The 16,663-nt window shown below is 39.0% G+C and overlaps 1 protein-coding gene across 1 annotated transcript; it reads right to left on the bottom strand.

The window, feature by feature from the left end:
* Positions 1-312: 312 nt before the first annotated feature.
* LOC111896591 (DNA-directed RNA polymerase 1, mitochondrial) lies at positions 313-6,625 on the bottom strand. Its single transcript, XM_023892566.3, has 20 exons — positions 5,169-6,625; positions 4,863-5,078; positions 4,663-4,790; positions 4,493-4,559; positions 4,338-4,396; positions 3,982-4,099; positions 3,793-3,906; positions 3,544-3,675; positions 3,294-3,453; positions 2,898-3,154; positions 2,473-2,523; positions 2,312-2,382; positions 2,131-2,215; positions 1,875-2,027; positions 1,702-1,776; positions 1,543-1,632; positions 1,404-1,451; positions 1,207-1,321; positions 1,028-1,131; positions 313-949 (listed from the first exon to the last, which is right to left on the bottom strand). The coding sequence occupies exons 1-20, from the start codon at positions 5,937-5,939 to the stop codon at positions 839-841; spliced, it is 2,925 nt and encodes a 974-aa protein (XP_023748334.1). The 5' UTR covers positions 5,940-6,625; the 3' UTR covers positions 313-838.
* Positions 6,626-16,663: the final 10,038 nt, after the last annotated feature.

Raw genomic sequence — 16,663 nt, 5'->3', positions numbered from 1 at the left:
TTGTGTCTTATTTCTAGGATTTCTTTTGATATTAGCAACTCTCTTTTATCATTCCTCGAGCATTTCATAATATAAACTTCTGAAAAGTCTCATTTAAATGTTGAATCATTTGACTACTTCCAAGAAATCTTATTCACGACTTTTTTTCACTCATCATGACCACAGTAACCTTTCACCATGTAGTTATTACTGAAATTCTAAATGACACATTTGTAAGGCTTTCACCATGTAGCTATTCTATCACGTGTGATCTCATAAATCTTGCCACATTCTACTTAGGGTTTTCTTGATGAAAGTTGGAATATATTAGAATGCGCAAAAAGCATTATTTCTATAATTAGAAAAACAAAAAAGTCCACTCTTCCCAGAGCAAAATACACCCTAAAAGTCAATATAACAGTTAGAACAATTGCTTTGAAAGAAGGATTCACCTTCCAAACACTATACTCTCCTATCTCCTTATTCCCACATACCACTTAATTAATGAACTCCTAACAAATAAATATTGTGTATGAATTAGTTTTACAAAATAAGGCCTGAATGCACCCATCATTTACTCATTTACCCTTTCATCTTCACTTGTATTTCAAGCCTTCTTCTTCAAGCCTCGAGTGACTCATTGCTTCATTCCATAAATCCCACACGATGTCATCAAATTTACAGATGTGTGTATGTATGGATGGATGCATTTTTAATAGAGCTCCAAAAGGCTTATAAAAAAGATGAACTTTGTGCTCTTCTTGTTGCCACTTCAAAAGCCGATTAAACCAACAAATTTGCAGAGAAAGAGCCATAAAGAATGTGATGTGTTTTTGTTTTGTTTTGTTTGTTAGTCTTCTTAATTGAAGAAATATGGAGACTTCAAAACCTCTTTTAGGTCAAAATCTCCCCTTTCTGGCAATGGAGGAAATTCCATATTTGGAAACGACTTCTGAAAACTCTCCAACAGCTGTCACAATGCCCTTTGATCAAAATCGAATCTTTTTTTATCCAAATTAATCTTTTATTCAAAAATAAAAAAACTTACATTTTCTAAGATTGGTGCCTCGTAAAGTTCAACAAATTTTTCTCTAAGAATCTTGTTCATCTGATCAACATCACAAGCATGTGTCCAAAACGAATCATGCACTCCTGAAATTGGATTTTAATTTTTATATTTTTAATGGGAAAAAAATTATATAGTATGTAATAATAATGATTTTGAACCTGCAAAACTTAAGCCAGCCTCTTTACAAGCAATGGCTGTCATCATCATGTGGGACCCATCAAGAGAGTGGACAAAGTTAGGAGGAAAGGCTGTTCTTTGTCTTTTCACCATCACCTGTGATAATAAAAAATAATAATAATAATAAAAAGGTTATTTCTTGCATTTAGCATGATAAAGAAAAGATTACGGATATAACCTTATCGGTTTCTCGTTGTAGTGTCAAAACTTGAAGAGATGTCTTAATCTACACATTTCAAAAAGTTTTGGTTCGTATTAGCAAAAAAGCCAAAATACAGGGACTTGACTTGACAATTTGACATACTAAAAGAACTCACAAGATGCCTTCCTAACTTGCGGTATGGTTGAACAACAGGAAGTCCAAGAGGAGTTGTCCATTGTACTGGATTGTTTTTCACTGCTATAACCTGTCAAATTTTATAAAAATCAATAAATGCAAGTATAATCTTATCTTATAAAAATATAAAAATTTATACCTTTGCACAATCACCAAGCCAACTCATAATACTTCTTGCAGATTCAAACATTTCCCCCAAAGCAGTTAAAGTTGTCTACAACAAAAAAGAAATACAGAATTTGCATCAAATATTTACTCATATTAAATTTAGCAAAATGGAAGTAGAAAAAGTAGATTTTGATATATTGTTACTTTTGCAGCATAACAAGCAGCAGCAAACAACTCAGCATCATCTTCAATGGAACAACGTTCCTTTAATCTTCTTTTAATTTGGTCACGTGCACCAATATATGTCACACCATACACTGATGTCATCACTGTTTGCTTAACTAACTTTCTGTCCACCTGTCCAAGTGTCCATGTCATCATTCATCCATCAAGATTATTTATTATTTGGGAATTGGGAATATTCTTTAAAAGAATCAAATACTTAAAGAAATTTATATACCTGGTCAACTAATATGCGTGCATGTTTGGCATTTGGATCGGTTGTGGGGTCACCTTCTGCATCTCTCTTCATAATCTCAATCACTCTGCTCACATCACATCAAAGTACATTTTTTAATGCAAATTTATTTTAATTTTTATACGAATTTTGGTTGATTAATAAAAAGAGGTAGTATTATAACCTGGAAGCAATCCCAGAGTAGACATCAGCTGGCTTTTCTCCTTCAACAAGATTAACAGCAGCTGCTCCTAACTAAATATATATGTTAAAAAAAATTCCATGTGTAAGAAATATTAAATTAAAAAATAACAATAAAAGATCTTAAACTATTAACATACTTACCCTGTCTCTTCCAAGTGCAGCATAATGTTGTAAGCCATTACACGAACCATCCTAAAAAAAATTCAAACAAAAGATAAATGTAAATAAATTATAGATGCATTATATGTTTTAACATTATAACTAATCAATATGACACTATTTTGGTAAGTTAAGTCCCAAACAGACATGACATGACATGACATGACATGATATAACAGAATTGGTTGTATGATTATATCCCTCCCACTAAGGCACTCACAGACTGACAAGACATGACATGACATGATATAGCAGAATAAGTTTGTAACCCACTAAGGCACATACATATAGATATGATATGACATGACATGACAGAATTTGATAAGACAAATGATTTTTAGTGTCACTTTGTGAAAGAGTAAAGAAAATGTGGCAAGTTGCTTAAAGTAGTAGACACACTCACACACCTGGTGGATAGGTATGTGGGAAATGGCGGTTTCAGGGGAAGAACTTCTTAGAGCTTCGGAAAGATTCATACATGTCGCCAGGCATTGAAAAGGGTCTTCTGCACCCAACCACCATCTCTTTCCTTCAAGAGGTCGATCTGAAGAATCAAATATTTCATCCAAATGTTTCTCTGCAAACATCATTCGACCCTCGTGGGACAACTTATCCACACCACCACCATATACATTCGCTAGATGTATCTTCAACCATCGTAAGCCTGATGATGATGACAAATGTCTACTTGTTAGTGCATAATTTTTACCAATATATATATATATATATATATATATATATATATATATATATATATATATATAACTTTGGTCGGTTAACAAGTAGAGATTTGTCATCATTACCAGATTCTCCAAGAGGTCGACCATCAGCAAACTCAAGAACACCTCGACATAAATCAGAGCCCAAATGATTTAAATAAGGGTGCATAGGGTATGCACGACCACGAAAATCAAGATTGTGGGGGTAGTAGAAAGCTTCCTCATCCTTCATTTTTCTAGCAACCTACTCTTGCAGTATAAATATTAGAATATAATCGGATATGTGATCTAACAATTTTATACAATATAAATACATACAAAAGAAAACACTTACGGCTAATTTCAATTCAATATCACATCTCTGTGAATGCCTTTCTCGGTTTTCTTTTTTAGTGGTTTTAACTTTCCATTTCCATTTTTTAATTTCAATTTCATCATCTGTGTCTGGCTCTTCGGGTAGAGGAACCTATGAAAGATAACAACTATAAATCATAACAAAACATAAAATTTATCGAATTTTTAGTATCTTTAATGAAAAAAGACATGTTCTTGATACTTAATACTTATAAAAAAAAAAACTTACATCATCACGATCAACTAAGTCAGCTAGACGTCCTCCACTAGCCCAAATTCTATCTATAACACCAAGAACTTTCCTATTTACCCTCCATTTTGTGGCACCAAGTGTATTAAGTGCCTGAAATGTATAAAAATAAAAATCAGAAAATGAATGTAGAGAGGAAAAAGGGTATTTTATAATTTTATTACACACCCCAAAAACTGGTTCCAATTGCTTCTTTGGTGTTTTTTTAACTACATCACGCTGTTGTTTAGCTCCATGTGTGCGCATTATATAGGATGGTAGAAACAAGTAGGCTCCTCTGTTGTATCTGTCAAAGAAAGGGCAAAAATGGAAAAACATATATGTTACTCTTTTATAATGATGACCAACTTGATTACAATTCTTGTATCTTTAATTTTAAAGATATTAAACAAAACCTAACCTAATCTTCAAGGTTATTCTATTCCTAAACTAAACAACACTAAATCAAACATCATATCAAAGTCTTAAGGATCAAAAAAAAAAAAAAAAAAAAAAAAAAAAAAAAAAAAAACCTAAATGCATACCCAGTCCAATTCACTGGAGGAAGAAGCATTGGCATATATGGAATCACCATGTGCATAGCCTGATTTCAAGATCCAAATTAGAAAATCTTTCATATTAGAACAAATATAAACAAGGAAGAAATGAATATATTATATATGCAAAAAAAAATACTTACACTTTTCTCAAGTCCTTTTCGAACAAGAGGATCACATTCAATAACTCCATATCTTCTGCTTCCTCTCCTATATATATAAGATTAACAATCAGCAATGCATCATCAATACATAAAAAAGGTCAAATAGTAAAAACTAAAAAGTAAAAAATCAAAAATGAGGCCATACTTACGGTGTTTCCACAGTTTTAAGAGTGTGTACAAATGCAGGCCTAATATCAGGAGGACAGTCTTCACATTGGTCAACAGGAGGTTGTATATAAGCAGTTTCCATTAACAACTGGATTAAACGAGAACCAACCTGAAAAAAAGCAACATTCACTGTTGAAGATTATCATAATTACCATTTTGCCATCAGGGTTCATTTACAAACCTTAACTTGAGCATCCTGACCCCATGGCTTCAACTGATCTTGTTGTTTCACAATGTGCCTTACTTGCTGCAACTTTTTCTTTTTAACTAAATTGGTTACTTTCTTCCTCAATTTCTGTAATTGTTGCTCGTTGTTTACAGCTTCTGAATCATCATCAGGGCTCTCATTTAATGAAGCCTTTCGTTTGGATTTCTCCATGAATCTGTGTATTCTCGCCTGATTTTCATATCAGAAAGAACGAACACTTGAATCTTTGGATGTTGTAAAAAGGGAAGAAAAAAAAATGTAATTTTTGCTGCAACTAACCTCGTGTTCAACAGCTTCACCGATATGTAGAGCGGCCTGAACCACCCTAGCGCCACCCTGACCTCCGCCAGTCATCAACAGACCCATTAACTTGTGCATTGTAATTATCGTCATCATATCAGCAGGTAACTGGTCGAATTGTGGAGCATAAGCTCCTCTATTCCTACCTTCCCTGCATAAATCCTGCTCTGAAGCAATGGCGTTCTTCAATGGCTCAAACCAACCAAGAAATAAGGATTTCACATAAGGCAGATTGGGAGCGAGTTTCTGTTCACACATGTCGACTAAAAGTTCCTGATACTCTTTTGCTGCGTTCTCCCATGCTTCTGTCTCTATCTTTATCTGTCGTCTCCTGAGTGCAATGTACTTCCCTTGCCCAATTCCGTTGACTAATCTCGGCTGCTTTTTGTGATCGGAGCTATTAGATTTCGTTTCCACTGCTTTGATTTCTTTATTCAAATGGTGTACCATTTCACGAATTTCATCGCTGTCTTCTTCTTCTGTCGAAACAATCTCCTCAGCTGCGGCGGAACTGGCATAGCCCTTATAAGACCGATGTAATAAACCGAAAGAAACCCCTAAATTTGTGAAACCGGAATCACCCAAGACGTTGATTCGCCGGAAACCCCGTTCTCCATACGAAGGATGTCGATAAGGGTGAAGCTCTAACTGTCTAGGTTTTTCAAACAAGTGGGTATCTCTAAAATTAGATTTATCGGCGAATGATTTCAGCTTCTTGACAGAAGCACGGTTACATACGCTTCTCCACATGCTAGAGTGGAGTGATTTATTTGCAGAAAAATTAATGGGTTTCTAACTATGTACACGGTTGATACAATTTGCAGAGAGATAGATCGAACTAATACCAGGATTTTAAGAACTCTCTGATTGTTTGGTAAGATGGATGCGAAGGGGTGAATCTAGGAGTGGCGATGAAAGAATCTGACAAAATTTGAGGATTTGTGTAGGAGGCAAAGTGATGAAGAGTGGCCGCCTTAAACCCTTGCTAAACCTATTCCTGTTTTTGCCTGAATTACGAAAAGATATTTTATTCTTTTTTTTTCTTTTTTTCTTCCCTGTAAGTTGTATGTAGCAACTAAAGAGATGAAAACGACACATTAGACTCATGCATAGGCTTAAACCCTTGCTAAACCTATTCCTGTTCAGGGGCGGCTCTCACCCAAGACATGGTGTTTTTTTTCACAATGCGACATTGTGTAATACAAGGATTCCACATTGTCCTTAAGGATCGGTACAAACAGTGTCGATTTCATCAAGCTACACCTCTCGACTCTCACGTAAGGTTTGCACAGGCTTTCCTCGTAGAGTAAGCCAACATCACACCAATTCACCTATATTTAGGTGAACCATGAGTCGAATTGGTCATCTAGAATAATTATTCGACTGACTTTCATCGTAGAGTCAACATTAAATGACTTTCCTCGTAGAGTCAGCCTTAACCGGCTATCCTCGTTGAGCCGACATTACTTGACTATCTTCGTAGAGCCAACACCTATTGCCTTTCCTCGTAGAGTCGGCCTAACCCTAGTTGGTTGCCCCTATGGAGCCAACCCTAATTGGCTTTCCTCGTGGAGCCAACACTGCCTTTTTCCTTCTAATTATTAGGGATTTTAGGTTACAAATCAAATATACATGCGGAAAATCTCTTAACACGCAAGGGTATATGTAACCTAAAATGGATTTATGTCTTTTTCACATCTAATAGCAACATACTTATGAAGAACACAACTAAACCCTATGAATTCAAAACTCATGTTTAAAATGCATACCTTTTGTAGATCCAAAGAAGCTAATTAAAATCTTCTTGTCTCCTTGGAAAACCTGGCTCCAATAATGTGTGAGTCTCTAACGTTTCACACCCACAACACAAAAAAACCTAAGATTGAGAGGAGAGATGAGAGAGAGAGAGAGAGATGTGAGATTTTTGGATTTCACTCTTAGAAAGGGTTAGCCGAAAAATCATGGGTTTGAGGCTCTATTTATAGTTGTCTAGAAACCTTAGAAACCCTATATTTGATCATATAATAATAATATTTCAAATCAGATAATTATCCAGTTTCCTGGTTATCAAAGGGATATGTCCAGAACCCTATCTACGGCTCCTAATGTAACATCCTGTTTCAAATTGTTCCCAATTTCAATTGGTGATCAAGGATTAGGTGTTATCAAGCTACGGATACCTGAGGGGTCGGGTTTCGGACCTGGTTGGAGTTGGATAATTTGCCTTGGATTGCTCGGGTATTCAGTTTGAGATTTTGGATCAAAGGGTATTTCGGTAATTTGTCAACTCAGGTCTTATGGGAAGTGGATTTTGGTTTGGGACATCTTATGGAAGGCAAGAATAGATAATAATGTTGAGCGTCTCGATACCTATCTATGGATATATGACTGGTTGGGATCTGAGTTGTATCGAGTAAGTTATAACCTTCGCGGGGCATACCAAGGTGGTACACAGGGCGTACCGAAGAGAAAGGACTACGCGAGGCGTAGCTGGAGGAACGGGTAGCATATATGCGAGGAATGGATCGGGGTGCGTAGCCTCGTAGGCGGGGCGTACAAGAAGGTACGTTGAGCGTACGAGGGTCAAAGTGAAAACCCTAAAATTCATACTTTACATCTATTTAAACATCCTTAAGTTTTTAGGACTAAACCCTAATCCGCCTCTAGAGCCTCATTTCATCCCTTTTCACCAGAGATGCCTTGTGAGAGTGTTTTTGAGCTTAAGGAATGTATTGTGGCCATTTTAGAGTTCATTCAAGAAGAAGGATGTGCTAAGCAATTCAAGAAAAAGGATGTGCTAAGCAAGCTTGGAATGGCATTGGGCTTCAAGAATGAGCATCTAGTTCATCTTGAAGAGCTTCTGGAGGTATAAAGCTTTGATATTGCCATCTTATTCATTAGATCTTGCTATGGTTTTCTATATTGTCCCTTTTAGCTGGTTTTGGACCCTCTTTGAGAGTTGAGCAACTCCAGAGGCTGAAATGGTTAGACATGAGCCTTGTGAGCATGTTAGATGCATAAAGGTGCTAGCTTGAAGAGTATCTAGACTCCATGAATGAGTTTGAAGCTTCAAATGAAGTCCTAATATGAAGAATGAAGTTTTTAAGTCCCATATAGCATGCAAGGGCATAAAGTTGCCAACTTTATGCCCTAAGACGTCTTAATTAGCTCAGATCTAAGTTTGAGTCGTAAAGTCTTCAAGTATTAAGCACTTAATGGATTTTATGCATAAGTTGTTTGTACGCTAGGCGTACAACGTAGTACGTTGCGCGTACAACCCTTTTGTCCATTACGCTAAGCGTACATAATAGGTACATTGGGTGTACGCTCTCAGGAAGACTTGGGCCTTAGCGGACTTTGGACCTTTGGGCCCAAATGGTTTTGGGCCTGGATTTGTTGGTATTTGGTCCTGAACATACCTTTGGGCCAATATTAGGATAGTTGGGTCTAATGTGCCTTGTGGCCCAATATAGAAATGGACTTCGCATTATGGGCCTCGGTTTGGGTCATGTCTTGGACTAGGTTGTTATGGGCCTTCATGGTCCTATTGGGAACAGGGTTATGGACTAAGGAAATTATTGGGCTTTAGGATAAGGTACGTTAGAGAGGTTGGGCCCAATTTGGAAAATTGGGCCATTGGTTGATTAATTGGCCTTTGGGCCTTTTAGATTATAGTCTCGGCCAAAGTATTGGACGGGGATAGGTTAGGGGTAAAATGATCTTTTTACCCCGGTTATGAAGTGATATGTATGGATTGGAACTTAATTGCTAATTGAGTGTCAACTGATATTGGTAGCTCCGGGAAGTGGACAGGACAACAGCTAAGGATTTCATTAGGGAAGCGTCTGCAGTCGAGGTGAATCTTCTCACCATACCAATGGGTCTAAGGCACCAAGTCCGGCCCATTTAATGTTATATGGAATGATAGTTGGTTATGTGATATTTCGTTGGGACATTTGTATGGAAGTCCCCGGGGGTTCCCATGGCAGTATATTAAGACCATGAGGAGGTTCCCATAGCATTCGGTATAAGTACTTGGAGGGTTTCCATGGCTTCCTAGTATGTTTACTTTTTTAGCTCGTATGATATTTCCATGATTAGTGTAGACCATGTGGAGGTTCCCGTGCTAATTAGCCAAGACCACGTGGGGGTTCCAATGGCGGCTAGTAAAGACCATGTGGGGGTTTCCCATGGCACTTGGTGTAAGACCTTGGAAGGTTTCCAAGGCTTCCTTATATGTTTATATGTATGGTTTGTGTGGTTGATATGATTTATGTGATTATGTGTATAAGACCTTGAATGGTTTCCATGGCTCCCTTATATGATTGTTATGGCCTATGTGATTGATATGGTTTATCCAGTTATGTGGATTATGTGGGGCATGCTCTGGGAAACTCACTAAGCTTTGTGTTTACAGTTTTGTTTATTGTTTAAGGTATCATCGATTTGGAAATGAAGGGTTCAGATTGATCGCAATGCACACACCTATGATTTCCACAATAAATGATTTTTGGATGAACTCTGATAAATGTTTTACTTTAACGATGTTTTGGAATGTTTGAAATAAATGGTATCAATGTTTTGGCTATATTAAAAATGAATTTTTTACCCTTGATTTTTGGGTCGTTACAAGTTGATATCAGAGTCTTGGTTTTAGGGATTCAGACATACATGCGGGTGTGTCTGAACTTAAACCGAGGATCTGTAAAGTTTTCAAAAGAAGAATGTTTTCAAGGAAAAGTTTTCTATGAAAAGAAAAGGTGTGGTGCATGCAATCGGCCGAGCTCAAGTAAGTTTCCCCAGAATACCCATATATGTTATCTGTTATGACTTGATTTATGAATCTGAGAATCACATGCTAGTTAGGGCTAGGGGAGATGCCTTTATATGTTATATGAGCTGGTAGACTTGCATGTTAGTGCTGAGTAGTCAGCGATAGATTGGCCTGATATGTGATGCATGTAGCCTTGGAGATAATGTATGATATGTTGTAATGAGAATGACTATTGATATCAGTAACTGTTAAGTGTATGCATTAAAAATTGTATATAGTTAGAATCTTATAGCCCTAGAATAGCTTATTTGGTCTTATTTCCTGTTCCTAATATGGTTGTGGTCCTAGGGTAGAGTCTATTATTTAACAGTCTGTTAGATCCTGTTCTCTGTATAATTTACATGCATAAGGCAGCCGACAGTGAGGATGGATGGTTGAATGTTCTATGATAGTTCTTTAGATTGGAGTGCTACTGCACAAATGTTGCTTGCTTTGTGCTTTATGGAACTCTTGGTGATGGGAGTCAGCTACTAAGTGGATATGATGGTATAAAAGAGGTGGGTGGCTGGCATCATGGGGAGTTCTTCAGCAGCTGATGGTAAGGTGAGGTTGGGAACTTAGGAAAGCCTAGGATATGCTCCAGTGAGTTAGTGGGGCGGTTCTGTGAGGTTGGGAACCTAAGGGGAGCCTAGGGGTTACTTTGGTGGGTATTGTGTTGCTGTTAGCGGATATATGGTGCACCAGTGGAGTAGGTGACTTAAAGGATTCGGTACGATTGTTGAGGGAAGTATGGATAGATGTGGAAGGTAGTATGGGCACGTAATACTGAAAGCACACGATCCATACTCGAATCGATGAGAGTATTGGAGAATATAAGGAGCTTACGGGAAGGAGAATTCTTGGTTATGCACTGATAGTGGGGATAACTGCTTTGCCAGACGAGGATGAGCCCACACGAAGAAGAACTAGGGTTTGGTCCCGGCTCCGGTGGGTAGCCAGTTAGTAGAGGGAGTGCCAGGGATTTGAGTTCGCATTGGGTTAGGGAGATGGAAAAAAAATTTCGCACTAGTCCCTACCCCTTAGGAGCTAAGGCTCAGTTCGCTGTGGATCTCTTGTCTCGAACGACACAGATTGATTGTGCGTTCTATTGCGCTTTCGGGATTGAAGACTATGTCTTGGGAGTAATTGTAGTCGGGTAGAGCAGGGGTTGCTCCAACTATTGCAGTTTATCCGCTGACGATTGAGCTGGTGAGTTTGTCAGGGTACGAGACCCTAAATGATATGGACCTCAGAACTGAGAACGGAAGATTGAGTAGGAGTACTTTGATGAGAGAGGTTCGGGTCAGGTGAATTTAGTAGGGGATCTCGAACGGAGACCCAAGAGTTTGGATCAGCTTCTGAGAGGCTATCAGGATGGATCTAGTGAAACGCTTGCGGAAACTACACAATGGAGGTTCGATCTAAGGGTTTGGATTGTATTTAGGATCGGAAGGAAGAGTTACACCATGTCCTCAGGGCGGACGAGGTAACACGGTAGGAGGTGGTCAGGATTCCTTCAAGTGTTTTCGGATATGCCATCTTCTGCCACTTCAGGTGGATATCGGGAATTTGCATCATTTTGGAATTGTGATAAGTTAGATCTCGGGTCGATTCTCTGCTATAGTATAAGTTATCAACTTCCTTTCCTTGCTATAGTTTGAGTTAGCAAGGGCTATCAGATGCCAGTCAGCATGCCTAGGAATCTTTGAGGAATCTTCAGACAGACGTATCTCATGGAGCGGGTTCCGCATGTACCGTGATTGCTTTGAGTCATTGTCGGAATCTGTTCAGTGATCTAGGTTGCTACAGGTGTAGCAGGTTTGGCCACGTCAATAGGGATTGCCCGTAAGGGGGCAAGTTCGTTATATTTTTGTTGTGATCAGGTGGGCAACAAAGAGGTCGATTGTTTGACGATCAAGGAGGAGCAGTGAGTGCACCTGCTCCAATTATTTTGGGGTTAGTTCAAGGGCTTGTACGAAGGAGTTATGACTAGTTTTCAGTAGCCTTAGTATTTGTGCTTGGAAGAGCAATCGGGATTGCAGAGGGAAAAGAGAGTTGTTTATGAGGTTTTGGTTAAACCATTCGTCCTTTGGACTTCGAGATCTGAGCATGATACCATTTTTAAACATTTTGAGTCATTGATGTGGTTGGGATTCAAGAAGTGTTAGATGGTTTTCAAGAGTTGTGTTGTTTTGGGAAGGGTTACTTATGGTGCACTAGTTTGGTAAGCACCAGTCGTCAGCAAATTGATCATTGGAACGTAAGAAGGATTGGGAATCCTTCGATTTTCATGTACCAAGCGAACTTAGTCGAATCTAAGTGGAGGAGAATCACGCATGTATTCAGGATAGGAGCAGGTATGAGACTGGTATGAGTTTCTCATCCCCATCGAGGAAAATGGTGGCCTAAGTGGTTGTTTGGTTTGAGGGTTGTGCGAGTTAGACTTCGATAAAATTTCCCAGCATTTGAATCACGTCTTCTTGGCGCTTGATAGCAGAATTTAGGGAAGCAGGTTGGAGTTCCAGTTATGAAGTGAGATCAGCTGGGTGTTTGGTCGAGTGCATGCTCGAATATGTATGTGTTCCGAAATGATAGATTTGGGATAAGGCGTTGGGTTGTGGTTGTGTCAGGATGAAAGTGTTGTAAGACTATGGGGGAGCCGTAGCATTCACTAATGGTCAATTGGGATGAAAGTGTTGTAAGACTACAGGGGAGTTGTAGCATTCACTAATGGTTTGTTGGGGTGAAAGTGTTGTAAGACTATGGGGTAGCCGTAGCATTCACTAATGGTTAGTTAGGGTGAAAGTGTTGTAAGACTAAGAGGGAGCCGTAGCATTCACCGGTAGTTAGATATTGTGGAAAGTGTTGTGAGACTGTGGGGGAGCCGTAGCGTTCACAATCGGTCAGATAGTGTGGGAAGTGCAGAAATAATACAAGGTAGCCGTGACATTCACGGATTCGTTCAAATGACTTAAGACAGGGTGGGTCGGTTCGCAAGGTTGTGAGTAGGTCACAACATAATTGGAACCAGTAAACGGTAGGTCGAAGGAGACCGGGTATGATGTAAGACTACAATATTCTGGTAGCATTCGCCTTTTTGCGTCGGATTTAGTGGCGACAGGTTGTCAGCCTATCATGATCGTACAGATCAAAGGATTGGAGGAGCCATGAGTAGCGGTATAGATAGGGCAGTTATTTTCAGACGAGGTATCCTTCGGAGGTCATGTGGGACTGTTGTGCGTGTGTTTCTGGCTCAGCAATCGGGTAGGTGTCCAGTGTTCCAGACAGTTGGCAGAAAAGTTAGGACCAGGGAGGTCCCAGTTGTTCTTCAGGAAAGCAACTATGTGGCAACAAGATGAGTTGGAGCGACTTCAGTGATTTGGGGTCCATGTGTAGAGTTGCTTGTCTTTCAGGGCATATACTAAGTTGGTTGCAGTTGGATTAAATAATCACAGAATAGTCTGGGTCTAACCGTTGTAAGGAGGGACCTTTTACTCGAAGGATTATCCGAGCTTCAGTCAGGTATAAGTGTTCTACAGAGAAATTTGCCCTATGACTTTGTTTTCAAGTAGGAACCTCAAGTTATCAGAGGTTAAGTAGCCAATTGGGAGATAAATTCAATGATACAACAATGATTCAGGGTGAGCGATTTGTCAGGGAGACAAACCATCTCGACGCTTCAATTTTTAGATTAAGTAAATGTGATCATGCTGCAAGGAATTCGTTTCATCTTCGGATTTTAGAACCATGTTGGATTAGTTTTGGTTGCCTTGGAAAAGCTACGGTACGCTTGGGACCGTGTCCATGTTGCTTAGGCTGCTTTGCATGTCGAGATTGGTAATGAATGATTTCGAGGACGAAATCTAATTCAAGTGGGGAGAGTTGTAACATCATGTTTCGAATTGTTCCCAATTTAAATTGGTGATCAAGGATTAAGTGTTATCATGCTACGGATACCTGGGGGGTCAGGTTTCAGACCTAGTTGGAGTTGGATAATGTGACTTGGATTGCTCGGGTATTCAATTTGAGATTTTAGACAAAAGGGTATTTCGGTAATTTGTCAGCTCAGGTGTTATGGGAAGTGGATTTTGGTTCGGGACATCTTATGGAAGGCAAGAATAGATAATAGTGTTGAGCGTCTCGATACCTTTCTATGGATATATGACTGGTTGGGATATGAGTTGTATCGAGTAAGTTATAGCCTTCGAAAGAATTAGGGTTTTGGGAAAAGCCCTAGTACGCGGGGCGTACCAAGGTGGTACACAGGGCGTACCGAAGAGAAAGGACTATGCGAGGTGTAGTTGGAGGAACGCGCAGTGTATATGCGAGGACTGGATCGAGGTGCGCAACCTCATAGTCGGGACGCATGAGAAGGTACGTTGAGCGTACGAGGGTCAAAGTGAATACCCTAAAATTCAGACTTTACACCTATTTAAACATCCTTAAGCTTTTAGGACTAAACCCTAATCCGCCTCTAGAGCCTCATTTCATCCCTTTTCACCAGAGATGCCTTGTGAGAGTGTTTTTGAGCTTAAGGAATGTATTGTGGCCATTTTAGAGTTCATTCAAGAAGAAGGATGTGCTAAGCAAGCTTGGAATGGCATTGGGCTTCAAGAATCTGCATCTAGTTCACCTTTGAGGTATAAAGCTTTGATCTTGCCATCTTATTCATTAGATCTTGCTATGGTTTTCTATATTGTCCCTTTTAGTTGGTTTTGGACCCTGTTTGAGAGTTGAGCAACTCCAGAGGCTGAAATGGTTAGACTTGAGCCTTGTAAGCATGTTAGATGCATAAAAGTGCTAGCTTGAAGAGTATCTAGACTCCATGCATGAGTTTGAAGCTTCAAATGAAGTCCTAATGTGAAGAATGAAGTTTTTAAGTCCCATATAGCATGTAAGGGCATAAAGTTGCCAACTTTATGCCCTAAGACGTCTTAATGAGCTCAGATCTAAGTTTGGGTCGTAAAGTCTTCAAGTATTAAGCACTTAATGGATTTTGTGCATAAATTGTTTGTACACTAGGCGTACAACGTAGTACGTTGCGCGTACAACCCTTTTGTCCATTACGCTAAGCGTACAGAATAGGTACGTTGGGTGTATGCTCTCAGGAAGACTTGGGCCTTAGTAGACTTCGGACCTTTGGGCCCAAATGGTTTTGGGTCTGGATTTGTTGGTATTTGGTCTTGAACATACCTTTAGGCCAATATTAGGATAGTTGGGTCTAATGTGCCTTGTGGCCCAATATAGAAATGGACTTCGCATTATGGGCCTCGGTTTGGGTCATGTCTTGGACTAGGTTGTTATGGGCCTTCGTGGTCCTATTGGGAACAGGGTTATGGACTAAGGAAATTATTGGACTTTAGGATAAGGTACGTTAGAGAGGTTGGTCCCAATTTGGAAAATTGGGCCATTGGTTGATTAATTGGCCTTTAGGCCTTTTAGATTATAGTCTCGGCCAAAGTATTAGACAAGGATAGGTTAGGGGTAAAATGATCTTTTTACCCTGGGTATGAAGTGATATGTATGGATTGGAACTTAATTTCTAATTGAGTGTCAACTGATATTGGTAGCTCCGGGAAGTGGACAGGACAGCAACTAAGGATTTCATTCGGGAAGCGTCTGCAGTCGAGGTGAATCTTCTCACCATACCAATGGGTATAAGGCCCCAAGTCCGGCCCATTTAATGTTATATAGAATGATAGTTGGTTATGTGATATGTCGTTGGGACATTTTTATGGAAGTCCCCGGGGGTTCCCGTGGCAGTATATTAAGACCATGAGGAGGTTCACATAGCATTCGGCATAAGTACTTGGAGGGTTTCCATGGCTTCCTAGTATGTTTACTTTTTTAGCACGTATGATATTTCCATGATTAGTGTAGACCATGTGGAGGTTCCCGCGATAATTAGCCAAGACCACATGGGGGTTCCAGTTGCGGCTAGTAAAGACCACGTGGGGGTTTCCCGTGGCACTTGGTGTAAGACCTTGGAAGGTTTCCAAGGCTTCCTTATATGTTTATATGCATGGTTTGTGTGATTGATATGATTTATGTGATTATGTGTATAAGACCTTGAATGGTTTCCATGGCTCCCTTATATGATTGTTATGGCCTATGTGATTGATATGGTTTATCCGGTTATGTGGATTATGTGGGGCATGCTCTGGGAAACTCACTAAGCTTTGTGTTTACAGTTTTGTTTATTGTTTAAGGTATCATCGATTTGGAAATGAAGGGTTCAGATTGATCGCAATGCACACACCTATGATTTCCACAATAAATGATTTTTGGATGAACTCTGATAAATGTTTTACTTTAACGATGTTTTGGAATGTTTGAAATACATGGTATCAATGTTTTGGCTATATTAAAAATGAATTTTTTACCCTTGATTTTTGGGTCGTTACATCTAAAAAACTGGCCATCGTAAGAGGATTCTAGATCCTCTCCATTGTTCAACTATTGAACATTTACAACTGAACAATTGTACTTTTAATTAATTCCAATTAATTCTAAATTAATTCTGATTAATTCTTAATTAATTATTGTTATTTCTAATTAATATATCAATCATATAATATATTAATAAATTATATATCTCTTTCTTCTAATCAATCCAAGCCATTTCTTGGTTATGAGGGCAACCAAAAATAACTTTACTTTT

This window comes from Lactuca sativa, chromosome 8 (genome assembly GCF_002870075.4).
Source record: "Lactuca sativa cultivar Salinas chromosome 8, Lsat_Salinas_v11, whole genome shotgun sequence".
Lineage (NCBI taxonomy): Eukaryota > Viridiplantae > Streptophyta > Magnoliopsida > Asterales > Asteraceae > Lactuca > Lactuca sativa.
Note: the sequence above shows the minus strand (reverse complement) of the source record. Positions and strands in the feature narration are given on the sequence as shown.

Coding starts and splice junctions, on each gene's coding strand:
- LOC111896591 (XM_023892566.3), bottom strand. CDS start 5,939: ATGTGGAGAAGCGTATGTAACCGTGCTTCTGTCAAGAAGCTGAAATCA. Junction 2,524..2,897: donor CCCACATACCTATCCACCAG/GTGTGTGAGTGT, acceptor AATTTTTTTTAG/GATGGTTCGTGTAATGGCTT. Junction 1,633..1,701: donor GGCTTGGTGATTGTGCAAAG/GTATAAATTTTT, acceptor AAAATTTGACAG/GTTATAGCAGTGAAAAACAA.